The sequence below is a fragment of the Prunus mume genome, linkage group LG5 (assembly GCF_029339155.1).
Source record: "Prunus mume cultivar Tortuosa linkage group LG5, ASM2933915v1, whole genome shotgun sequence".
NCBI classification, from domain to species: domain Eukaryota; kingdom Viridiplantae; phylum Streptophyta; class Magnoliopsida; order Rosales; family Rosaceae; genus Prunus; species Prunus mume.
Window position 1 is genome coordinate 2,636,289 of NC_142702.1, and position 24,917 is coordinate 2,661,205.

At 35.2% G+C, this 24,917-nt stretch overlaps 3 protein-coding genes across 5 annotated transcripts; 2 read left to right on the forward strand and 1 right to left on the reverse strand.

The window, feature by feature from the left end:
* Positions 1-2,365: 2,365 nt before the first annotated feature.
* Positions 2,366-6,205, forward strand: LOC103330468 (interferon-activable protein). 2 transcript variants are annotated; one of them, XM_008233057.3, is made up of 6 exons: positions 2,366-2,843; positions 2,927-2,979; positions 3,318-3,373; positions 3,463-4,080; positions 4,782-4,956; positions 5,837-6,205. In XM_008233057.3, the coding sequence occupies exons 1-6, from the start codon at positions 2,696-2,698 to the stop codon at positions 5,990-5,992; spliced, it is 1,206 nt and encodes a 401-aa protein (XP_008231279.2). In that variant the 5' UTR covers positions 2,366-2,695; the 3' UTR covers positions 5,993-6,205. The 2 variants fall into 2 exon arrangements, with proteins under 2 accessions (XP_008231279.2, XP_008231278.2); XM_008233056.3 differs by having other exon boundaries at positions 2,367-2,843; positions 3,315-3,373.
* A 2,480-nt stretch (positions 6,206-8,685) lies between these two features.
* LOC103330469 (DIS3-exonuclease-like protein) lies at positions 8,686-9,481 on the reverse strand. The gene has a single exon (XM_008233058.3). It carries the CDS (start codon positions 9,184-9,186, stop codon positions 8,980-8,982), a length of 207 nt encoding a protein of 68 aa, XP_008231280.1. The 5' UTR covers positions 9,187-9,481; the 3' UTR covers positions 8,686-8,979.
* A 3,110-nt stretch (positions 9,482-12,591) lies between these two features.
* TERT (telomerase reverse transcriptase) lies at positions 12,592-21,473 on the forward strand. Of its 2 annotated transcripts, none has more exons than XM_089052683.1 (13): positions 12,592-13,028; positions 13,109-13,186; positions 13,289-13,354; positions 13,455-13,623; positions 14,273-14,688; positions 14,888-14,999; positions 15,564-15,705; positions 16,869-17,007; positions 17,175-18,404; positions 18,866-19,434; positions 19,724-19,996; positions 20,183-20,469; positions 21,079-21,473. In XM_089052683.1, the coding sequence occupies exons 1-12, from the start codon at positions 12,726-12,728 to the stop codon at positions 20,454-20,456; spliced, it is 3,771 nt and encodes a 1,256-aa protein (XP_088908809.1). In that variant the 5' UTR covers positions 12,592-12,725; the 3' UTR covers positions 20,457-20,469; positions 21,079-21,473. The 2 variants fall into 2 exon arrangements, with proteins under 2 accessions (XP_088908809.1, XP_088908810.1); XM_089052684.1 differs by having other exon boundaries at positions 13,515-13,623.
* Positions 21,474-24,917: the final 3,444 nt, after the last annotated feature.

A 24,917-nucleotide genomic window follows, 5' to 3' on the forward strand; every position in this document is an offset into this window, starting at 1 on the left:
GAAAGGAGGGGTGTGCTATTTATGAGAGTTGTTACATTAGATTTGAATTGTACCCATTTTACTATAGTTTGTCGTAGGTAATAAACTATAGGGTTCATGAATGTTGGTTATGTTAATCAGACAACAATTTATATTCATGTTCCTATGACTTATTTGTGGAGTAATACAAATTAAAATATGTTTATATCTATCTTTTTCTCTTTAATTTCAAGTATGGTACTTTGTAATGCACATCACGTCTTTGAACCATAAGATCCTTTGAAAGGTTTTGTTTTTAGGCTATAGAATTTTCTTTAAATTATTCCGTTGAATATCTAATGAAATTTTGATAAACTAGATGTCTAAATGAACCTCGTTTTTTAGAACAACACAATATATCCTTCATATAGAAAATTGTGGCCCTATAGACAGTGTTTGTTTAGGATCTTAGCGAATGCGATTACAGACATATCTACAAATATATATATAGCCAAGCCTTAGATTGATTTTTAGATTACTATTGACTTGGGTCATTAAGTCAAATAGTATCTCCCACTATTTTTGGCAAATTTCACATCCCTCAAGATGAAATCTGAGAGTTTCGGTTAAAACTCTTAGTGGGATGGGAGGCTCTCTATTATCCGGATCATCGCACCATAATAGATCATTGGGATTACTCATATAGTAAAGAGAGGGCGCGCTTGCCCATTCACATCATGAAGTGATTGCCCATTTCGTTCAACCTCTAGCAAATGCGAACTTCCAAATGTTATCATGAAGCACCATTGTACTAGTTAATTCTTAGCCCGCCTTATTTACTTTGTGTAAAGTTTCAAATATGACCTCATCTTAATAGTATATTGGCCATACTTGTTATTTACCATTGTAACATCATATGTATGAAATGAACCTCCTTTTAAGTGAGAGTCCTATGTTTTAGGCCCCTTATAACTGAGTACAAGCCTTTATGTATTGGTCACACTTAATTAGGAGTTTTACTATGGTGGAAGGCCACTCAAATACATCAAAATGTCTTTAGTTTATTGACTTAATATTAGCATTTGATTGAGGGAGTTTTAGGTCTCATTTTTTTAATTTTGTTTAAACAATTTAAAACATATTATCCTAGGACAACTATTACTCCATAAAGCATATTAATAGTTATAGTATACTCCCATTATTTTGTTTCAAAAACTAAATCGATTTCATAAAAATGATTTTTATTTTGAAATTGGGATTATGTGTTACTATTAACGAAATGCTTTGCATTCCTCAAGTATGGTTAAATAGTTGTCTATAGGCTCATGAATTATTATAGACTTATAATTTTGATTCAACATCGAGTCAAGATGTTGAATCTTGGTCTAAGGTGGGTGATTGATTTTATTACACAGCTTAACTACTTTAAAACATTCAATGTTGGTGGGAGTTGGACCCAAGACTAATCTTAGAATCCCTAACTAATCTTCTTTCTCCTTTTGTTTCATTCTTCGGGCCTCCATCTTCCTATTACATAACTAATTGAAATAGAAAACTCAAAGCCCAATGTGCCTTGAGGGAATTACAATTCAAGGGAGATAGAATTTACATAAGAGAATAAGAGAGGAGCAGAAAGGCTATAATGAGGAAATTAGAGTGATGAGCTTATTTGAGGGGTTCAATCTCACCATCAACAAATGTGAGGAAATCAATGGACTTAAACATTTTAAATGGTTTGATGGTGGCATTGAACCCCTCAAATAAGCTCCTCACTCTAAACTCCTTATTGTAGAAGCTCCTAGAGAAGAGAAGCATACAAGCCGATATTTAATTTATAAGTCAATCACTAGTTACAACTCATCCATTCAATCAAACTCATTCATCTAACGAAAAACGGCTCACATAGCTCTATTTGGTTTTGGGACCTTAAGTCCATAATCATCCTTAATTCAATCATTTAATCCAATTAAATAATAAAAGGAATGCAACATTAAACAATTGAGACTTAGAGCATATGGCTATTTTAAATGGAACATATCATTCAAATAAGAAATTGGTTGAAGTTTGATGATCAAATTTTGTTCGCAATTGACTGCACTTTTGGGTTTTGTGAAGAGGGAGAAGATATATATTATAAACAGTCATACATTACACAAACGAAAATTTACTTATGGAAATGAGAAATGTGATGTGAGATTTCCTTTTTATTTTTGGTAATTTAATGAAAATAACCAGAAAATATAATTTTATTTCCTTTATGAGGTTTGGTTTGTGGAAAAATTAAAAACAAAATTTATTTGGTTTTTAAATTATATCCCTAAATTAAAATGTGATTCCATCTAGCAACTCTTGTAAATCACAGGAAAATAAGCTAAAAGCCACGTGTAACTCCGAAACCAGCTGGTTGCAGAGTCGAGCAGATCCAAGAATGGCAATCCCACCTGGTCAGAGCAAAAACTAGATCCTCACTTCAGCCAAAGCCGCGACCCCAATAATAAATTATTTAATTAGTCTCCAACGGTCGAAAATTTAGTAGAACCCCTCGCCGACCCCACCAACGTTCACCATCTCCTGTAACGGTCACTTCTTCTTCCACTGTCTCCCCTCACTTCTCCTCCAAATCCAAACCCAAAACCCAAAACGTCAACACCTCTCTCTCTCTCTCTCTCTCTCTCTCTCTTGCAGTGTACAGCTCGCTTGGTTTCTGGGTCTTTGTCTGTGTCACTCTGTGTGTGATATGGAACCAGCAAAAATTGATTGGAAAAACGTAGAATGGAAATTTGTAGAGGATAAAGCCTATGAGCAAATAAACGCACCCAAGTGGTTCGATTTCTTGAACCCAGATCAAAACTCTGTGGACGACCAGGCCTGGTTCTGCAGACCCGGTAGCTTAAATCATTACAAATTTACTTCGATTCTTCTTCCTTTTTTATACTAACTTTTATTGACCATTATTTTCTTGTTGCAGAATGCAAGCATCCAAAGACGGCTGAAGATTTTCTCAAATCATCACCTCCCAAGGTTCTTACTTTTACTGCCTTTCTTTCTTTTTGGTTGGTTTTATTATGAGGGTTTTGCTTTCTCGTTTTGTTGGTACTCTGTTTGGTTGCTAAGAAAATGTGAGGAAAAGGAAAAATCAAGATTTTGATTCTTTGGCATACATTTGCCTTGAAAACACAAATCCAGTTTCACTTTGCAGTTCCAACCACTGCATAAGATCGATTTTTCATTTTTTTTCATTTCAGAGCTACCAAGCAGAGATTTTGTATAATTGCTTCTTTTAAAATAAAAATAAAAATTAATTTTTAAAAATTTCTTTCTGAAGTTTCCCAATTTCTTTGTTTGTTGATTTCCAGAAGGTTTCAAGCTCAGCTGTTATTTCTGAAGTTCCTCCACTTGGTGATAAAATCCAGAGGTAACAAGAAAATCCCATGAACCCTTGTATTCACGGTACAATATAACTAAACTTTCACAGAACTTAACTTATTTTCTTTTCTAATTTAGAGATGTGAAATTGAAGAGAAGAGGGCTAACTCAGTCTTCAATTTACCCGATTAATAATTCAAGAGTCAAGGAAGACAGCGAAAATCAGAACCCCAACCTATCAACTCTTCCAATTAACCAAGCAAAGGCCATGAAGGCAACCATCAAATCAAGCGCAGAGAAGAAGCAGCCAATTGAAAGCACACCGCAGAATAGTGAGGTGCTTCCGAGGCTGAGAAGCACGCTGTCAGCGAGGAATTTATTTGCAGGGCGAGATATTCTGAATCAGCTTACAGACTTCTGCAGCGAATTGAAGAGAATGGCAATGAGAGCGAGGGAGAAAGAGGATGTGGAGGGGTTGGATGTAAGGAAAAGCCTAGGGGGTTTGAAGGAAGAAGAGGTGGTGAAGAAGGAGGAGTGTAATGGTGAGGTTTTGGGTGAGTTGAATGGGAGGCAAACTGAGAGGATGCCATTGCTTGAGGTGAGTAAAGGGAAAACCAGGAGGCAAACAGAGAGAATGCCATTCCTTGAGGTGGGTAAAGGGAAAACTCAGAGGCAAACAGAGAACATGCCATTGCTTGAGGTGAAAACTGAAGGAATGGAGGGGAGCATTATCAAGGAGAAGCAGAGGAGGAACAAGTAAGTTTATTCTTCCTCTATTTTCTGTCTCTAATGTACATGCATTTGTTTATGATGCACGTCTCTATATTTACGTGTCTCTGTATATGCAAGTATGGAGAGACCTACACTTGCATACTGTTCTGCGAATATGGTCACTTTCGGTTGTGATGGTAGAAACAGTTGAGGCAGTTGATATATGATCACCTAATATGGTTGATATGGAGGAAAGAAATGCTTTTGAAATGTTGAAACACCTAGGTTAGGACCATCTAATTTCAAGTAATTGATTGCTAAGAGCAGGCCATGACATTAATGCAAAATGGAAGGATCTTCTTGCACTAACTTTTAGGGCATGATACTTCATTTAGGAATAGGAGTCTCAGTCTGTCAGTTTCCCCCTTGCGATGTTGTTAATTGTACTTTGTTATACAATTCATTTATACTAGTAGAGATGCACAAGGATTCTTTTTGTTATAACTAGGCTGGAAGTTGACTAGTTGGCTAGTCATATGACGAGAACTGTCAGACTGATATGCAAAGATAACAATCCAATTACTGTACAAACTTGCTGGTAGTCATTGTAATTTTATGATTAAACTTTCTGATGACATTGATCTTTCTAAGGGGTCCTTGAATGCCATTGATATATGTTTTTTTTCCTAAACTTGCTCGTTTGATGGTTGAAAGGATTGTTAACTTTTGATGACCACCTCATGCAGAAGAATTGACGAGACAGAGAACATCCCAATCTCTCTGAATTTAGAGAACGTAAAACGCAAAGGAGGGGAGAGCTTGTTGCAAATCCGAACCAACCCTCCCTCTCCTCAATGCTTTTCTGCCCCGAGGCCCCCAAGCAAACTGACACCTTCACAAGCTTCCAAGTCCAAGCTGATGGTATGTAGTCCCTCTACTTCTTCATATTATATTCTTTTTGTTTTACCAAGATCAGTGGCATGAAGAATTAAACTATGGTTCTGATTCTTGCTCTAACAATGATTTACAAAAGTTGGTGGGGAAGGAAATACAGGACTGAAAATTTACATGTAAGGGTTGTAAGTTAGTTGATGATAATCTCTTTTTATGGCAACAACAAAATGCTAAATGACCCGGTGAAGAAATAAAATAGCACCCATATATATATTTACTGCCCCAACAAAACCTGAATAAAGCTAGTCCAAGTAATATAAGCTTGCCCTTTGATCTAGTCAAGCCAATCTCTAACATGGACTGAGATATCTGTATCTTCTTTTCTGCAAAAGCTTGGAAACTGATCCTTGAATGCGCACCATTTCAACTTTATAGCTTTGTGGTAATCAAAACCCTAGCTCTTTTTAGCATAGCTATCTTAGTTGAAATGATGAAACTAAAATTTCAATCATGGACACTGGAACAGCACATAAATCAATCTAGTAATCACCTGTTCTGCATCCTTCCTTCTTTAAAGCTCAGAAGATCCTCTTCCAGTTTATCATCATAAACTATGGTAGATATGAATATGATTTTGGCCATTACATTACGCCTGCATAATGATCCTCTTATATTTGCCCCTCGCCCTGGCCTGTTTTGTTAATTTTATGCATAACAACCATGCTTCATATACTTGTAAATTTATGCATTACCTTATTAATTTACTTGTGATTTTTTAATTGTATTTGGGATTTGACTTGATTTTCTGCTTGAACTAAGATCACCTCATGGAGGAGACTTATGTGCTGGCTTAGATATAAATCAATCTGTCAGTTTTCCTAATTGACTACTTATATTGAATGAGCAGGAAAGGGGAATCCTTGCAGACGCAGAGCAAAACAATAAAGCGACCAAGGAGGATTCCACAGAGAAAGGGAAAACTGCTTGCATTGTTGATGGGAGAGAAGCAAGAACCATGGACGTTTTTTGGTTTCTAAAACCTTGCACAACGCTATCCAACTAAAAACGGACAACATTGAGCAAGAATTTGACGCTCATTATTCTTTAATCTCTTTGCTTTGTTACGATTCATTGATTCTTTTTCCATTATAGAGTATAGTTTCGGTTTGTTCTTGATTAATGTGGAGTTGATAAATAAAACTGTAATGTACCAACCACATAATAACTGTACTGGGCTCAGTCAGTTCCAATATGAATAAAATTTCAATTTTTGCCATCGAGACCAGTTTCTGTTGAGTTTATGGATTTCATGTACCGTAGGCCTTCAGTTATATGGCTTACTTCTAATTTGATACATGTATTTTATGGACATGTAGTTTATGGACTTGTAGAGGAGAAATTCTTTGGTCTGGCCGTGGAAAATGTCTGCCGTTCATTCACCCTCATGACTAAGTGGGGTTTCCATGTACCCTACTAAAGGGGTCCACTTAGTTGTGAGCAGTGGCGGATCCAGGAATTTTCCTGAGAAGGGGCAACATTTAAAAGGCTAAAAGCCAAAAAAAATTCCCAAATTATTCGAAAGAGGATTTAGGGTTTATGGTTATACAAACATAACCAAATCAGAAAACAAAAATAATCTCTCTAAAATAAACAACAATATTAAAATACATATTATAAAATATAAAAAAGGCAGAAGTAAAAAAAAACCAGAAGAGAAAAAATGAAAAAAAAACATTCAAACTTGGGAGGAGAGGAATGGATCTGCAGCAAGACACTCAAGAGCATGCAAAGCTTTTGAAAAATCATTCAACGCAAGTATCCCTTGGCCCATTTAATTCCAACTTGGACCACAAGAACACACTCTTCCAACTTGGACCACAAGAACACACTCTTCCATTCAGTGGAAATAAGGCTTCAGGTTTGCTCTTGAATTTTTTATTTTTCTGGCTTGGCCAAAACGACTTCGTTTGGCTAGGAATTAAAAAACAAAACAAAAGCTGCTCCCCGCGCAGCATCGCAACAAAGAAAAGGAGGTTGCTGGGTTGCTGAGGCATTTATTCAAACAGGCGGTGGGCACCTCCAAGGTAGAGCTGAGGGGCAAACTCTGGCAACTTCAAAGCTTTTTCCGGCGAGGGGAGGTACAGCTGCACCTCCTTGCGCCTCTGTGGATCTGCCAGTGGTTGTGAGAGTGGGTGAATGACTGACTTAATCCCACTGTTGGACCAAAAAATTTATCCTTACAAGAGGCTGCCCATGTGTTGAATTCGTCTTAAAGATTAACGAGGTTAGCAGCTGCCATGTAACTGTTTAGTGTAAGCGCATCTACAATGGGCTCCCTAAACCACATCCTTAGACAAATTTTAGGGAGGAATTGTAAAAATGCAGCTCCAACCACGCTCTCTATCCACCTCATAAAATAGAGAGTCCTCTAAGAGCTCCTAAATCTGAGGAGAGAGAAAGGATTCTTAGTGGCTCCCTATAATTTAATACTGCTTTATTTAATGAGTATTTCAAACATTTATTTAATACTAACTATTTTTTTTTTTAAATAGAGATGAACTAATTAAAAAAGAGTTATAGCATTTATGACTCTCCAAATTAAGGAGTATGGTTGGAGTTGAAATTTTTTAAAGAGCTCCTAAAATAGATTTCTTATGTTTTTAGCCAAATTTTAGCTAAGAAATAGAAAGTATCATTGTGAATGCTCTAAGATATATAAAATTCATTGGTTCCAATCAAATAGGTCAAGTCAACGGTTACTTGACAATGAGTTACAATTCTTTAACATTTTATTTTATTTTAAAAAACAAAAAAACAAAAGGAGGTTCTGGTTTTAAGCCGCATGGCATGGCCAACGTTTCAAGAATCATAGGGGGTTACTTGTTAAAGGTTCCCTTTCGTTTTGTCTTTTGTCATTCAATTTTAGCATACAAGTTAATTTCTTAGGCGTGCCAATTTCAGATGGGAACCATAAACCAACAATGACAAACCGCCAAACCTTTGCCAACCTAATCCGCATACAAATCAAAACAAAAAGCCACCTCACAACCCTTTTTTGTTTGTTTTGGCCTTGCCTGCAAGCCTACAATTGGAGGTTACAAATGAGAACATTTATTTTGTATTCATCTGCCGCATTTTATACCTTTCATATCTATCTATTTATCTGTTAAAATCATTCTCATACTTATAGCCATAATCTTCACTCTTTTTTCTTTCTTCTTATGCTATAATCAGAAGATTAGGTAAGATTACAGCTCAAAATCCCACATTAATTCTCAAAGAAAACCATGAGCCATCACATATGTACCCTTATCCTCAACTTAATTCGTAAGTGTTTACAGAAGTCGAACTCTTATTGTAAATGTCGGTTAAGTATTTTATCACTCGAGTTCTAGTCCAACCCTAAATGCAAGTGTCGAATAACATAAGTCACCACTGTTATATTTATTACATGTTTTCTAAGATTATTTATACGTAATTAGCTTGTAACTCAAGTGATTAAGAGCAATTACTTATGTATTCGAGATTCGGCATTCGAGTTCTTACTTCCCTAATTACAAGCCAACCAACTAGCTCTTAGCCCTTATGATTTCTTTTTCTACTAATGTTGGAACATGAACTAAGTTTGAATCTTTCCTTCAGTTTATAAACATAAAAATGAAAAGCCATATATGCCAAGCTGCCCATGACAACTCAGATATAGACCCAAAAAACCCAGATTGAAAAATCTAACCAACAACGAAAAAGAAAGCGATCAAAGCAATAAACATATCACCTCTGCAATGGCATGAAAACATTCTCATGAAATTACAAGACAAATTTTACAACATAAACAGATCATCCGGCTGGCAAAGTAACAACACCACCACAAACACCAAAAACCAACTCTTCATCACACCTTATTTACCACAACAAAAAGAAATTCAAAAACAAAAACAAAAACAAAAAGCTAAAACAAGATTCAGAAGTTTGTTTGTGGGATGTAACCAATTACATGGTACCAGTGAAATCCATTGAAAAGTCATGATGATCTATGATATATGTGTATATCTACCTTGTGCTGCAAAGTAAACAATCCAAGATCCTAACCCAAAGATGGCGTACACGTGGGTAGACCCTATTGGTGTATGATCTTGACTCGGATAAGAGATCCTCCATGGTCTCTACAAAGGGGTTAAGGCTTCTGAGTGGTGGAACATACAGAGTCAGTGGCACTGCAGAGAAGGCCACTGTGAAGAACAGCTGCAACATGATCATTTACCAAAACTCCAAATTGGATCTTCAAGATTGGATTTTGATGGAAACCCAAATGAGTTTAAAGGGTGTTGAAGATTGATATGCAAAGAAGTATAAAGTTTGGATTTGGATTTGAAGAGAAGGAGAGGAGGAGGTTCTGGGAATTCAAAGAAGAAGGTAGAGAGAGAGTGAGAGAGACGGAAATGATGAATGTGTGAGTCTCTCCGTCTGACTGGTGGTTGGGGTTGTGGGGCTGACTTTGTTGTGTTGAGTGTGAGTTTTTGGCTCCTCGAGGTTTCCAGCTCGCTGTCTCTGTGCAGCCCCTTAATTATTCCTTGGCCCGCGTTTATTATAGCAAGTCGAGAAAAATAACTATTTGCGTAATCTAGTTTTTTTCTTTTCCTTTTGCCCTTTTTCTCTTTCTATTTACCAAGAATTTTTATACATCTGACATGAGAATCCATATTTTTACTTTATACAATTTTAATATCACGAATCTTTTATCATTACGTAATCCTCACCATCGAGCTTCGAATACTAACGAACTAACAAATTTTAATAAATAAATTTTCAACAACATAGTTAATACGTTAAATAGCAAAAGCAAAAAGCTCAAAAAATGCAATACTAAAGTTGATAAGAGGCGCACAAAAAACTACCAAACTCATATCACTAATATTAAGCGTCATTTTAAGCCAAGCCCACAACTCAGAAACGCTTCTTCTTCCCCGTCTCTCCTCAATCTGGGGTGTTCTTGGACTCTTATAAAGGGTTTTCTTTGCGATTAGGTTTTATTTCTATATTTAGTTTGATTATTCTAAGAAATTGATTAGCTTTATTTATGCATTTATTGACTAAGAAACATTCTATAATCTGTCTCTCAACTAACAAAAGAAAGAAAAGAAAAAAAACATGGAGAGAAGCTCTTGCTTGTAAGTGCTAGGTTAGGTTATGCCCCCAATAAGAGTGTGGGTTGAGGATGTTGGGTTGTTCTTCCAGCCCACTTCCAATCCAGCCCCTCTGTAATTTTTTCCTTATTTTTCAATGAATTTAATTTTCGACAAAATAGAAAGGAAAAAAAAACACACTTCGTGCAAATTTGAAAGCATAACACACGCACCAAATTAATTGGAGAGCAATTTGCTTTTGAAGTCGGTTTTGTGTGAATCTGGACGCAAGCAATTAAGCATAATATAAAAAAGGCTGCAATCTGAGGCACCAAAGTATCCATCCATGCGTCCTTTTGTGGTTCAAAGGCTAGAAATGCAAACTATTGGGAGACAATTGTCGTTTTATGGGCCGCGAAAGCAAATGCCTTTTGTTGGTAACAAAAAGCAAATGCCTTTCAAGGAAGCACCGACAATGCATTTCATACATATTCATATTTGGATAATGTTCAAAATTCCCCATAAAGTGTTGGGGAGTTTACCATTTTTACTTCCGACAATACTGAATCAACATATGTTTTCTTTTAATACAAATGATATCGAGGAGACGGGATTCAAACCTAGAACTTTAGTTGCACGGCAATTATACACTTAATTACCTTTTAATTTGGGATAAAATAATGCATAAATTATCAATAAACAAAGTCAGACGGACCGGGTATTATAATTTAATATAAAATACTTTTTTTTACTACACATGTCATGTCACACTAGGGCAAGATGAGAATCTCGAGTAAATCGAATTGAACTAAATTGATAACGTTTTGTTGGTTACAGTTGAGAAAATCATTACATGACATGGTCGGTATGGTTAATGATTTAGGTTCTAAACTGGACCTTACCCTCCCTTACCAATAACATTACTTACAAAAGAGTTCATTATACAATGGCCCTTATTTTTTTAGAGGTTGTTCAACTTTGGTTCTAGAATTTTATTTTTTTTTCGTCACAATGTGGTCTCTGAAATTGTAAAAATGTACTTAATAAGGACAACACTATAAAATTTGACACAGTTAGGGGGTAAGCGTTATTCAATTCGATAGTGTTGTAGGTTAAAACCAACCACCACACCCAACTACGTTTTAAATGAAGCATCTAATTCGAAAAATGAGCCGTCTCTCTAAGGGAGATGTCAAATACCAAATATCAAATTAAAATTTGATGGCTGATGTGGCAATTTGACATCTTGCCATGTTCTACACTTCACCCGATATGTCAAATTAAATTATTATTTTATTACATTTTAGTGTTGATTAATTTTTAATTAAAAAGAAAAGAAAATAAAAAATAATAAAATATTCATTTGACATCTTGCTTTTGGAATGTCAAAAATAACATCTCAACCTCTAGCTTTCATTCCACATCAACTTTGACATATCGGTTGGAGTGATGTGAAATGTCAATTTTAGCTATTAAATGTCTATATGGCACGTTTGACATATCAGTTGGAGATGCTCTTAGCTTCTACCAACTAGAGAGAGATGAAAGACAAAGAGAGGGTTAGATGTTTCACAAACCAAGATAACATTGAAACGACCACTCAAATCAAGACGCAAAAAGTATTAGTTAAATCTTGTTATTTGGTAAGGCAAGTTGCAGTTGATTTTCTTATGTGAAAACCAATTTTTTCGATTCTCTGTTTTGGTTTGCTAAATAACATACAACACCAAATCGAGATTATACCTTTCAAATGTAATGATTGAACCAAACTGCTCATACTAGTTTGGTTTGAATGGTTTTTGTTTGTGCAATTTTTTGCTCACCCGAATCCAAACAGAAAGAAAGGCTTTTTTTTAAATCACAAATGGTGTCTGAGGTTTGCGAAATTATCACATTTCGTTCTTAACTTTTTTTTTTTTTTTTTTGTGACACTAATGGTGCTTAAGGTTATTCTCCACACATGATCTTTATCGTTAGCTTCCGTCAAATATTCTGTTAAATTACGGACGTGACATATGTGGGGAGCCCACACATTCAATGATACAGAGCCACTTGGCATTAAATATAATATAATATAATATAATATAATATATTTTTAATTTTTAATTTTTATAAGTTCTAAAAATGTTTTAAAAATATTATATTATACTTAAAGCCACGTAACTCTATACCATTGGATGTGCGGGATCCACACATGTGTCACATCAGCACTTAAAAAAAATATTTGACACAAACTAACGATAGAGGCCATTTTTATGTGTGAAGGATAACCTTATCATCAGTGTCACAAAAAATCGTTAAAAAGAAAGATGATAATTTCGCAAAAGAAAAGAAGGGAACTACGTTTGTAATACAACAATAATTTAGTGGTTTGACCTAACCTAATCCGCTTTTTTTTCATGGCGCTGCCCAACAAAAAAACAAGGGCAATGATTTTCCGATGATTTTACTCTATTTTATCCACTTAACGAGTGTAAGTGGATAAAATAGGAGAAAAAGGAGTGGGAAATCACCACTCAAAAACAATTGAACTGAAATGGCGCACTTTTATTACCCCTCTAAAATTCGTAAGATTTTCTCGTCTCTTCAGAGTCCAGTCCACTGTCCATTGTGCCAACCAAGAAAAAAGTTCACTTTTCAGACCTCCAATTTTCCTGCCCACTTTCCGAGAAAATGCGGAAGAAACGCCGCGTTCCGGAGGTCCTTCGCCGGCTATTCCATAACCGGCCGCGCACATTGGCCGACGCCATCACCTCCTTACTCCCTCCTCATTCCTCGTCGTCAGTTCCTGACCACTGTCGTTTTTGCAAGGGCCGCCGTTGCCTCAGCTGCAGCGGGCCCAACGGCATGTCTTTCATTCTCCGACCCAACGACCCCTCCGATTACCGCAACCTCCTCAACCACTGCTACGTCGTCTGGGAACGCGCCCCTACGCTCGCTCACTTTTCCCCCGACTCTCATTGGTCCCAAATTGAGGTACTCGTAGTCATACACATGAATATATATTTGGTTCCTTGTGTTGTTTTTGTGTAAAAATTGCGTTTTACTGTGTTCAGATTGTGAGAGCGGTGATTGAAGTGATGATGCTTGAGCAACCTCTGTCTTCCAATGTGATATGTACTGGTTATGATAAGGTAAGTACTCTTTTTTTCTTTATGTATATTTTGAATTTATGGAATTTCATTATAGACATACAAAATATAATGTTTGTTTTTTTTATTGTTTGTATTTGGCAGTGTAATCAGTCAAGCCCCATTGTGGAGCTTCTAAATTCTTCGGCTTGGTGTCTTCTATTAGAAAGGGTATGTTAGTGTTACACATCGATTACTTGTGCTTAATGATGCAATTTAGTTTTATGTTCGGATTTTGAAATTTGATTATGGTGAAAATTTTGTATGGCAGGTTGGGGATGGTATTATGGTTTATTTACTAAGAAATGCGTCTATATTTTTGCCAATTCAGCGTAAGAAACATGAGCAGGTCACAGGTATTCCTATCAGTAACTTGTGTCCGAAGAAGTTGAAGCCTGCACCGCAGGCACTACGTCAACAGTCATTGCAAAATCCAAGTGGTAATCATAAGTTTATAATGTAATGTACTGTGTTTTGAAGTACTGAGAAGACGTATGCATATCTTCAATTTTCTTGAGAAAATCATGATTCATATACATGCAGTCACGCTTTGTGTTTAGGAGATAATATGATCAATTTTTTTAGCATTTCATTGTGTTTTGAGCATGTATATGTGGCATTTCCTTTTCTCTCTTGATCAACGCAGGGGATTGGATTGTTCCATTTTTCAAATGATATATTGGGTACTAGACATATTAAACGGTTAGCGCAAGAAGTCAATAGCCTACAATTCCAGACACACAAGGAATGGAGAATATAAGATAAATATCCATTCTTCAGAGATGCAAAATATGGCTAGAATTGTAAATAACATGTTACTAATTGATCATGGTTCTTAGTTATGCCCTCAGCATAATTGCAGGATTTAGGGAATTTACAATGCCTGATCTTTCTTGGTCTGCTCTTACTCAGTGTGTTTCTACATCCATGTTGATTTATAATGTGTTTTCATGGAGCCACTTCTTTTCTTATTATCTCTCCAGGTCACTGATTTATGATTTTTAAGCTTTTTGTTCTTCTTATGTTGTTTTACTTGCTCATATCTAGAATTACCCCTTAAAGGATGATCGAACTGCAACTTTATCTCAGGACCCCGGAAAAAGAGGGAAAGAGATGGTAACATACAGCCAATGTTGAAGAGACAGCAGCTCGGTAGTTCTTTCAGCAATGATGAAACATTCATTTCTGTTACCTGCAATGGCTGTTGCAGTGATATTGGATTTGATAGGAATAAGCATGGCCATACTGAAGCAGCTATGGAAACAACCAGCACTGTTAGTGATGGCGATGAGGGTAATTTAAATCATGAACTTCAACAGAGTTCAGAAAGGCTTAAAAAGCGTAAAAGACCATTTAGATGGCAGCGCTGCAGGAAGCGCAGACAATTAACTTCTCAAGAAACCAGCGTTAAGGGTCCTTTCACAACAGTTCTTGCTGACAAAGAGAGCTTACCTTGCAGGCTTTCTTGTTGCTTGAAACCGAGCTCAGGTCATCATGATACAAAGGTGCTTTGACAAATCCTCCAATTTTCTTACTCAAAATTTGTGTAAAATGTCTGAATCCAGCCTCTCTGGAGGACCTCCTCAATACCGTTTGATTGGAAAAAAAAGGTCTGAAATGTTGGAGGCTTACAGACTTTAGCAAGTTTCTTTTCTGTTTATTTGCTGTCCTTGTGTACTTTACTCAAGTGTTTTTATATGGCAGTGCTCTTGTTTGGGGTTCCAAGTTCCACAAAAGGTTGCCAAAGGGGCTGAAATAGAGAGAAAATCCATGCTCTTTAACTTGGAACGCTCGTTATCTGTTTTCCCCAAAAGACGTATCCTTTTGTACTAGTTTTGGTGTGTGGTATATATCTATACATATACATACATACATACATACTAGAAAGATGCACAGTTCCAGTCTCTTGATTACCATTGACCATAAGAATCCATGTGACCATATGTTGGATTAAATTCCAATGGTTGGCATTAATTCTATAAATTTTTAGGATTTGAAGAAACTATTGGATTTGACCTAATGATTGGTAACCTTGGATTTTCAAGGTCGATAGTGACCAAGTGATCAAAATCTATATGTATATATTCTTTGCATTTTATTTTGTTTATTTATGCATTGTCGTCCATTTTAAATATACCTTACCATCATATATTTATCTCAACAATAAATTGTTGAGATAATTATTTTTCATGCATAATTCCCTGAAAAATGATGATTATGTATGGTGCAATCTTGTTCTTTTCTTTTCCCATTATAATATATTCCCCAAGAATCTTAGGTTTTTTTTGGCAGTACACTTATGCCTTCCTGCTGCAGTTTTTGTGTATTATTATTATCTTTTTCAAACGATATTGAATGCATTGTCCTTAACGATCTTCAGATGTGCTGAATTCTTTAAAGCCCAATTCTATCGGTGCAGAGTCTCTTGTTAAGAGTATTTTTGGCATGTCGGACAAAGAAAGTGCTCTGTCCAAGATATGTCCTCATGGAAGTGGTCTTTGTCTCATGGGTTCTGCATGCCTGTAAGCTGCTCATTATTCTTGATAACAGTTTGGAGTTACAACATAATCTTTAATTTTATGCTGTTCAGGAATAATGGTTTGTATTTTTAATTTTGGTTTTGGCTTCAATTTCAGTGGTACCGGACTCTCTATTGTAGTTAGTTGTTTTATAAGGAATGCATAGATGGTAGCTTTTAGTTACTAGCCAGTATGAGTCTAATGGCTAAGGACCTGTTTGGTTCACAGATTAGTGACTTGGGAATGCGTATGAGATTCCCTTCCCATGTTTAGCAAGCATATTCATAGGAATGTCATATCTGCTGCGTGGTTATTAACTTATCAACTTCCCAAACGTGAAACCCTTTGACCTCCTTGGGTTTGCTTTTCCCTTGCTTTGGGAGTGAATCTATTTCATTTTATTGTGACTGAATTACCCCCATTATAAACTAAAAATACAACTTTTGGCTTTAAAAATGATTGGCATTTCTTCCTTTTTAATAAGGGTATTATTGGAAATCTGAACAAATTTTAATTCCTATTTCTGCACAAACGAAACATGGGAATGGGAATAAAAGGTATTCCCTGGTTTTTGCTTCGCAGCATTTTCAAACACTGGAATGGAAGTCTTTCATTCCATGCCCCAGGAAGCATTCATTCTGAGGTGCAGTTTTCATATTTTCTTGTTATTTTAACATGATAAGGTGTATGCCTTTCAGTAGGAGAGTTATATGAGAAAACCTGTTTCTTGTTTTTACTGTTTAGCTGTCTCAATAAAATGATAGTCATTGGGGTCAATGAAATAATATCTGACGTGCCTTCATTGGCTTCTATCAAATTGATGGGACCAGATTTTGGATATATATGTTGATGACGATTATTGGTTGCAGTTGTTTCAGGTTTGTAACTTGGAGCACAAAAACCTGATATATTATGCTGACTATGAGGAAATGACTATTATAGGCCTACAACCTTTGTTTTTAAGTAGTTTTGTATATATGAGTTTTTGGATTTCTGTTCTGTGTGTGTGTGGGAGAACTTGTTTAGATCATTATGGTCATTTTAGGCTTGTAATCTTTGTTTTAAAGCCATTTATAATGTCTTCCCTATCAAATTTCTTGTGTGTGTGTGTGTGTGTGTGTGGTCTTCCTGTTCATGAACGTTAATTGCCTGCTTATGTTTTCCAGGTATCATTCACTTGTTAAGTCGCTTAAAATTCTCATACGCAGAGCTCGGCATTGCCATCATTTGAGATTATTGGAGAAGCATTGTTTTATTACGTCTCCAAATCCGAATGCTATTAAAAATTCTTGTTGCATCTTTGAGGTCAGCATTCTATTTTGATATTTTGTGAGATGCATGATGGTAGTGTACGAGGCATGAAGTTGGCTTACTAAGTGCTTTTAGTTTCAACATTATATATTTCTTGATTTATGTTTTGCGATACTTTCCCCCTTCTTATAAGAAGGTAACATGATTTTGACTCTCATCAGGGAGAAAAGTGGGGTAACAGTGTACTGAAGAAATCTCAGTGTTGTACTACTGATTCTTGCAATGGTTATCCAGCAGCCATTGATTCTCATTCTGAGGAAGTTAGGTCTTACTGCTTGAAAAGTCAGGTGGTGTCCTTTGTATGGGCTGTTTGTAGGAGCATTATTCCACCAGATTTGCTAGGAACTCCTTCTAACTGGAGAATGTTGAGGAGAAATATTTCCAAGTTCATTTGTCTTAGAAGATTTGAAAAATTTTCTTTAAAGCAATGTATGCATAAATTGAAAACATCTAGGTTCCCATTTTTATCAGATAAACAGTATTTCTGCTGCATGAATAATCAGGCACCAAAAGGCGTAGATGGAAAAAGTTCAGACATTAGTAAAGGATCCACTAAATTGAATGATGCCGCACATATTATAAAACAAAAAGTCTTAGAAAGCTGGATTTATTGGTTCTTTTCATCTATAATTGTTCCTTTGTTGCAAGCCAACTTCTATGTCACTGAAAGTGAGAATGGGAAGCAAGATTTATATTACTATCAAAAGTCAGTTTGGGAGAAAGTGAAGAATAAGACCGTTACTTGCATGAAAGCTCAGAACTATCATTACTTGGATACTGCAACAACTAGAAGGATTATAAGAAAAAGATTGTTTGGTTTTTCAAAGCTCCGGATTTGTCCAAAAGAATATGGAGTGAGGTTGCTAGCAAATTTAAAAGCATCATCAAGAATGCCAAGGCAAGAGTTCTATTTGGGAGATCGGTCCAGTGAAAGACTAGGAAGAACAAAAATGCATCAGAGAAGGGTCAGATTTGAACATTTTAAGTCAGTGAATCGTGTTCTTCGTGATACACATGCTGTTTTGAAATCTATACGATTCAAGGAGCCAGAGAAGTTAGGTTCATCAGTGTTTGATTATAATGATGTCTACAGAAAGTTGTGCCCTTTTGTAATTGGTTTGAAGAATGGATCAGCAATGATGCCTGATGTATTTATTGTTGTTTCTGATGTGTCAAAAGCCTTTGATTCTGTTGACCAGGATAAGCTGCTTTGTGTAATGAAAGATGTCCTAAGAACAGATGAATACTTTCTCAAACATGCTTATGAAGTTCTTTGCACAAAGAAATCTTTGTGGGTTCATGAGAGGCCTGTATTAGTGGATCAAAATACCAGCTCGAGATTTAAATCTTCTGTCATACACCGATCATTGCACAGTGTCCTTGTCAATCAGGTAATTTTGGGTATTCTGGAATAAGTGTCTGGCATTGTTTTGTAAACTAATTTTATATCTTTTGAATATGTCACTATTTATTTATTATTTATTATTTATTTCTGTTGGTTTATGTAGTTTGTGTACTTTGTATATTCATGAACTTATTCATCCCCAAGCCATCCCAGAAAAATAAACTACTTGATATCAAATGAAGTAGTAATTGTAACTGAAGAAAAAATAGTAATTCAAAACACTATAATTGAACATAGGATTGAGATGGTACTAGTTCGTCAATTTTACTACTGGAAAATTTGATTTTTAGTGACTTTATATCTGAAGGTCTCGTTTAGGTTGATCATGTGGAAGGAGATGGAGATTTATGTAGTTGCTTAAAATTTCTTCAGCATCGTGATGGATTCTGATTCCTTTCTTGTTTTTTTTTTAGCTTTAGCTGATAGTTTTTTTTTTTTTATGCTTAGGACTGTAGCAGGTCTGTGAAGAAGCAGGAGCTATTTTTCAATCTAAATCAACATGTGAAGCGCAATGTTCTGCAGTTAGATAAGAAGTTTTATTTGCAAGGTGTAGGCATTCCTCAAGGAAGTGTTTTGTCGTCTTTGCTTTGCTCATTATACTATGGACATCTGGACAGGAATGTGATCTTTCCATTTCTTGAAAAAACTTGGGAACCTGCGGGAGTAGATTTATCAAGAGGACATAATTTTGAATATGCTTCTGCTCCACAGAGTGGTAGTGAGAATAAAATTGGTTCGTCCTCTAGTCATTTTCTAGTAAGATTTATTGATGACTTTCTTTTCATTTCAACTTCAAAGAAGCAGGCTTCTAGCTTCTACTCCAGGTTGCAAAGAGGATTTCGGGATTACAACTGCTTCATGAATGAGAAAAAGTTTGGTGTAAATTTTAATATTCGACAAATGCCTGGGCTGCCATCAAACAGGGTATACCTTGGTGAAGACGGCATATCATTCCTTCGATATTGTGGTTTGCTTATCAATTCTTGCACTCTCGAAGTTCAGGCAGACTACACAAAGTTAATACCCTTATATGATTAATTTTATATTTCATAATTTATTAGGACTAATAACAATTAGATTTATTGTTTTATGCATGCACTGTCGAACATGTTATAAATTTATCATATCTACAGTCTACCAAAGAATGTCTGTTTTAGATTACCCATTTTTCCAGGATGATAATTATCTGTTGCATGTTTGTAATGGTTGCGGCCTTTTGTAATGGTAACACTATGATCAAGTGTGTCAAAACAATATCATTCCTGGTCTAAGTTTTTCGAGTAACTCGTTTGATCTGTTTATCAGGTATTTGAGCAACCATTTAAGTTCAACTCTTACTGTCAGCTGGCAAGGCCAACCTAGTCATCATTTGAAGGAAAAATTGTGTGACTATATGAGACCTAAATGTCATCCAATATTCTTTGATTCCAACATTAATTCAGCATCTGTTGTGAGATTAAATCTCTACCAAGCGTTCTTGTTATGTGCAATGAAGTTCCATTGTTATGTTCGTGACTTATCAAACATATGGAAACTTTGCATTAGATCCTGTGCTAACATGATCAAGAGATCTTTGAGGTATGCTTCTGGAAGTTAGTTGAGCTTTAATAATTGACTAAGATCTTGATATACTTAAAGCTAGCTACAACTGGTTTTCCTTACGAGGTATCTCGTTCAATCAGTTATCCAAAATGTTAAGTATAACAAGATCTCTTACATCCTCTTTTTGGAGGAGTTATGATCTTTTTGTTGCATTGATTTTAGGTACATGTATGTGCTCATAAAGAGAAGGATGCGTTCTGTGTACAATGGTTCTGACTTCCAACCAATACTTCAATTGGAAAAGGGAGAAGTTGAGTGGCTTGGTTTATTTGCTTATATCCAAGTACTGAAGAGAAAGCAATCACGGCATAAGGAGTTGCTCTCCTTATTGACGTCTAAGTTGTTGAGTCATAAAATAACGGGGTCTGTGTCTTCTCAACTAAGTTATGCTATTGATAGGTCACATTCCTCTCTAATGTGGAAGATCAAGTATTAGAATATTCATAGAGGTATGTACATATTGCATGAGTAAACCATCCTAATTTCTTTCGATCACCATCGTCACGGCCTTATCAACTGCATTAATGTTCGATTGTCTTGTAGTTTTTTAAAATGCTATTGGGCGTAGACTAATATTGCTAGTGTTTGCTATATCCTATACAATTTGTCTCTGGTATTAAAACATTACTATTATGAATTATTTTGGTAGATACAAAATATACATATATTATTCTGTGACGCTGTGTCATACCATTCTTTTCTTTTTTTTTTCTTTTTTTTTTTTCCAAAGTTCAAATGCTTATTGGATTCAAACATTCTATAGATCCTCTACAACTGCTATGTATAGTTAGCATAATCATGCTAGTCACCTGTGCAGATAAATTTGTTAAAGTGATTTACATACATTCTTTGTCTTGTTTTACAAACTGGGGTTTGTCTTTTCTTTAATTCTATTAACAAGATTTCTGTTATTTTTTAATGTGAGGTTTAATTTTTTCCTTAACTCTTTCAATCTTGCTTAGCTTTAAACATTTAAAGTGCAGCTTTCATTTTGTATACCTTCTTCTCAATTGTAAATTTTCATTTCTTTCTTCTCTATCTCCCTATTTCGATTACAGTGTAGTGTTGCTTGAACAAGGAGGCCGTGAAAGTGGAGAAAGCACAATGTATCTGACTGTGAAGTCTACAAGACCGATGCTACATGACCACATTCAATTCTTAGTGGTCAGAGTTGTTTGTCTCTCACATATGATGGGAGGATGTGGTCACCAATGTGGTACAATTCACATTCGGCAATGTGTTATAGTTAGGTTTAGTGAATTTGCAAATTCAGCTTTCAAATGTCGATTTGCCAAGTCGTTTATGGTTTTTTGTATCTTTTCTATGCTATTCTTTTCCCTACTAAAGCGAGCATTTGGGAAAGACTCTTGTGCAGTACGAAGATTGTCCAAATTCTTGTGTTTTGTTTTGCATGTGGAACAGCACGTACCTCAATTGTAAACAATTTCAGCTTTCAGCGTGTCCGATTTGTATACCAAGCAAACAGACTAAACCACGTACTGGGCCTAAATCATTGTGCATTTACTCTTACATTTTACTCAAGGGCGGTTATCTAGTGAGAACACTTACGTGCGAACCTTATATGAGAATCAAATCCAGCCATCCAAATTATCTAAACAGCTAAAGCGAAAAAGCAAGATTACGGTAAAAACGGGTAGGCTGCAGTTCCCCTTAGCTCAAGTGTCAAGTTGCGCTTGTTTCGAAAAAACGCCCCTTTCTTCTTCCTGACAGTGGCGCCGTACTTCACAGTCGCACCTTTCTTGTCAATAAATTTATGAATTTATGAATCAATCCTAAACACCCAAAATACCTACCAGACTTAAATTTGTGTATTTCTCGTCGCAGAAACTCCCTGGTGTACTCTGTCTGTTTCACTTCCTCCCTCATCTAATATTTATCATTTGAACATCTGAGAAGGTATGTTTCTTTCAAATTCCCTCTCTTTCATTCATATTAAAGTTTGCATGTTATATTGCATTCACTTAATGTTTAAATAATGTTTAGGATTTTAGGGCATTGATTTTCTGGATAAGAGTAGTCTGTCTCTAGTATAGGATTTTAGGCTTTGATTTTCTGGGTAAGAGTAGTCTATCTCTGTAGTAGTTGTGTTCGCAAAAATATAAATTGGCTTCAGTTGCTTTTTTGTGTAGTATTTTCTAGTTTCTAGTAATTTGTTGAAGCATTGTAACTAATTTTTAAAGTTTTTCTGTGGTTTAAATATTCTTTAATTTTTCCAAAAGTTGGGTTGTTTTTTTATCGCAATTTTTTGTGGTAATTTGTTGAAGTGTAGATTCACAGCCGTTGGATGTTCCTATTTTTTTTTTTTTTTTGCATTGTGCTTGCTTGTATTTTCTTAAAATTCCAGTAACCTTCATGTGTTGGTCATTATAATCCTGCTTTGCCCATCTAATGGTGTGAGTGTATGACATCATTTTAGGGATTTAATGGGGTTTGGAAAACAAATAATAAGTACCATTAGAAGTAGAACACAGAAGAGAAAATTGAACCTTAACTGTGAATATGAGATTATTTGGGATGCACAAGGATCAATGCATCTTGTAGTAGGTATCAATTATGTATCTTAATGTGTTGAAAATATTGTTGGTAGGTATCAGTTCTGTATGTGAATGTGTTGAAAATAGTATTTGTAAGTGAAAATTATGTATTTTAATGAGTTGAAAATAGTGTATCAGTTTTGCATCTTAATATGTTGAAAATAGTGTTAGTAGGTATCCATTTTGTATCTGAATATGTTGAAAATAGTGTTTGTAGATATTAGGGACATTTTAGAAAAAGCAAAAGGAGAGAGAAAAATTTTAAAAGAAGCAAAAATGGACAAAAATGTCCTTATTTATTTTTAGATTTCCTAAGGAATCCAATACATTTGCATGTCTTTGATTTGAAAGTTAAGCGGTTTTTTTGTCTTTTTTGAAAAAGCTTTGGCTTTTTCCAAAAGTGAAAATTTTTTTATGTCTAAAACCTAAAAAACCTTAGATATTAATTATGTATGTTTGCCCTTCCACATCATATGACATACACAACATCATCTATGGTGATACTACTCTCTGCTATGTTTGGAGCCAGCACAATTCCTGAATACAAGTAGAATTTTACAACACTACACAAATAAAAAATGAAAGTAACTAGTCAATCATACAAACAAAATTCTGTCATCATGTCAGCATGCTCATTAGAGAGTCAGATGCAACACAATGTGCAGCATAATTCTTCAAAGCAAAAAAAAACCTAAAAAACTAAAAAACCATGCTAGTGATAAAGCAAGTTCTTTACCAGACCCAAGTCAAGCTGTGAACCAGACCACGCTTCAAGAGACCTTCTTGTAGATGTGCTGTAATTTCTGTAGTGAGCATCAATATCAACATCCTGCATGGCCAAAGCACTATCCTCATAAATACTTCTAAAAATATTAATGTAGGAACTGCTGAAGCTAAAGTTTAAAAGCCTTATACATTCATTGATTATAAGTCTGTTATTCAATACAAGCAGGTAGATTTCAATGGGAACGAAAATGAAATTTAGAATGATAGGGAATGCAGGATTGCCTCAAATAATTCAGTTAAAAGAAAGACAATTACACTGGTATATGTATTGTTGGGGAATTTCCAGAGTATTCGGAGAACAAGTCCGCATTGATGGTGGCACTCATTAGAATTAATCGTAGATCTGGACGCCGAGGAAGAAGGTCACGCAAGGATCAGCAAGATTTCCTGTTACCATATATTAAAAAATAGTAATGCCGCACGGCTATACTCAGTTTTGAATTTTTTTTACCAACGACGTGTGTTGACACGTGGCTCCTAATGGTTGGGGGTCCATTTTATTTTCAAAAATAGTATAGCCGCGCGGCGATACTCAGTCTTGAAATTTATATATGTATATATATATATATATATACATACATGTAGATACGTATTTTTCAACAATACATTTGTGTTCTATACACGTCGCACGTTTTCTTTAAAAAGCAAACATAAAATAGTCGTATTTTACATGTATGTACGCATTTCTAATGTTTTAGACAGGTATTTTTCACAAAAGTTTCAGTATGAAACACAAAATTCACGTATTATACAAAAAATTCTCTCATATTATCAAATAAGAATAATATATGGTATAAAAATTATATTAAAATATAAAATAGTGGAAGATTAATATATATTTTGGATATGTTGCAAATTAATATCCACAAGGTACAAACCAATGCAACGAGGAGGGTACCTTTTTTATTATCAATTTTTTAATTTAAAATTAGTATAGCCGCACGGCTATACTCAGTTTCGAATTTTTTTATACAAAGACATGTGTTGAAACGTGGGGCATTATTGCTGTGATCTTTTTTTATATTTAAAAATAGTATAGCCGCACGGCTATATTCAGTTTTGAAATGTTTTTACCGAAGACGTGTGTTGACACATGGTGCCTAATGGTTGAGGGGTCCATTTTATATGAAAAAATAGTATAGCCGCACGGCGATACTCAGTCTTGAAATTTATATATGTGTATATATATATACACATATGTAGGTACGTATTTATCAAAAATACATTCGTGTTCTATACACGTTGCACGTTTTCTTTAAAAAGCAAACATAAAATAGTCTTATTGTACATGTACATACGTATTTCTAATGTTTTAGTCACGTATTTTTTTACAAAATTTTCAGTAAGAAACACAAAATTCATGCGTTATACAAAGAATTCTCTCATTTTATCGAATAAGAATAACATATGGTATAAAAATTATATTAAAATATCAAATAGTGGAAGATTAATATCTATTTTGGATATGTTGCAAACTAATATCCACAAGGTACAAACCAATGCAACTAGGAGGGTACTTTTTTATTATGAATTTTTTAATAAAATAGTATAGACGA

What these genes read in the sequence shown, in the direction of transcription:
- LOC103330468 (XM_008233056.3), top strand. Translation starts at nt 2,696, where the DNA reads ATGGAACCAGCAAAAATTGATTGGAAAAACGTAGAATGGAAATTTGTA. An exon ending in GGCCTGGTTCTGCAGACCCG is followed by an intron (nt 2,844 to 2,926) that starts GTAGCTTAAATC and finishes TTCTTGTTGCAG; the next exon opens with AATGCAAGCATCCAAAGACG. An exon ending in GAGAAGCAGAGGAGGAACAA is followed by an intron (nt 4,081 to 4,781) that starts GTAAGTTTATTC and finishes CACCTCATGCAG; the next exon opens with AAGAATTGACGAGACAGAGA.
- LOC103330469 (XM_008233058.3), bottom strand. Translation starts at nt 9,186, where the DNA reads ATGATCATGTTGCAGCTGTTCTTCACAGTGGCCTTCTCTGCAGTGCCA.
- TERT (XM_089052683.1), top strand. Translation starts at nt 12,726, where the DNA reads ATGCGGAAGAAACGCCGCGTTCCGGAGGTCCTTCGCCGGCTATTCCAT. An exon ending in CAGGTCATCATGATACAAAG is followed by an intron (nt 14,689 to 14,887) that starts GTGCTTTGACAA and finishes TTTATATGGCAG; the next exon opens with TGCTCTTGTTTGGGGTTCCA. An exon ending in ATGATCAAGAGATCTTTGAG is followed by an intron (nt 19,997 to 20,182) that starts GTATGCTTCTGG and finishes CATTGATTTTAG; the next exon opens with GTACATGTATGTGCTCATAA.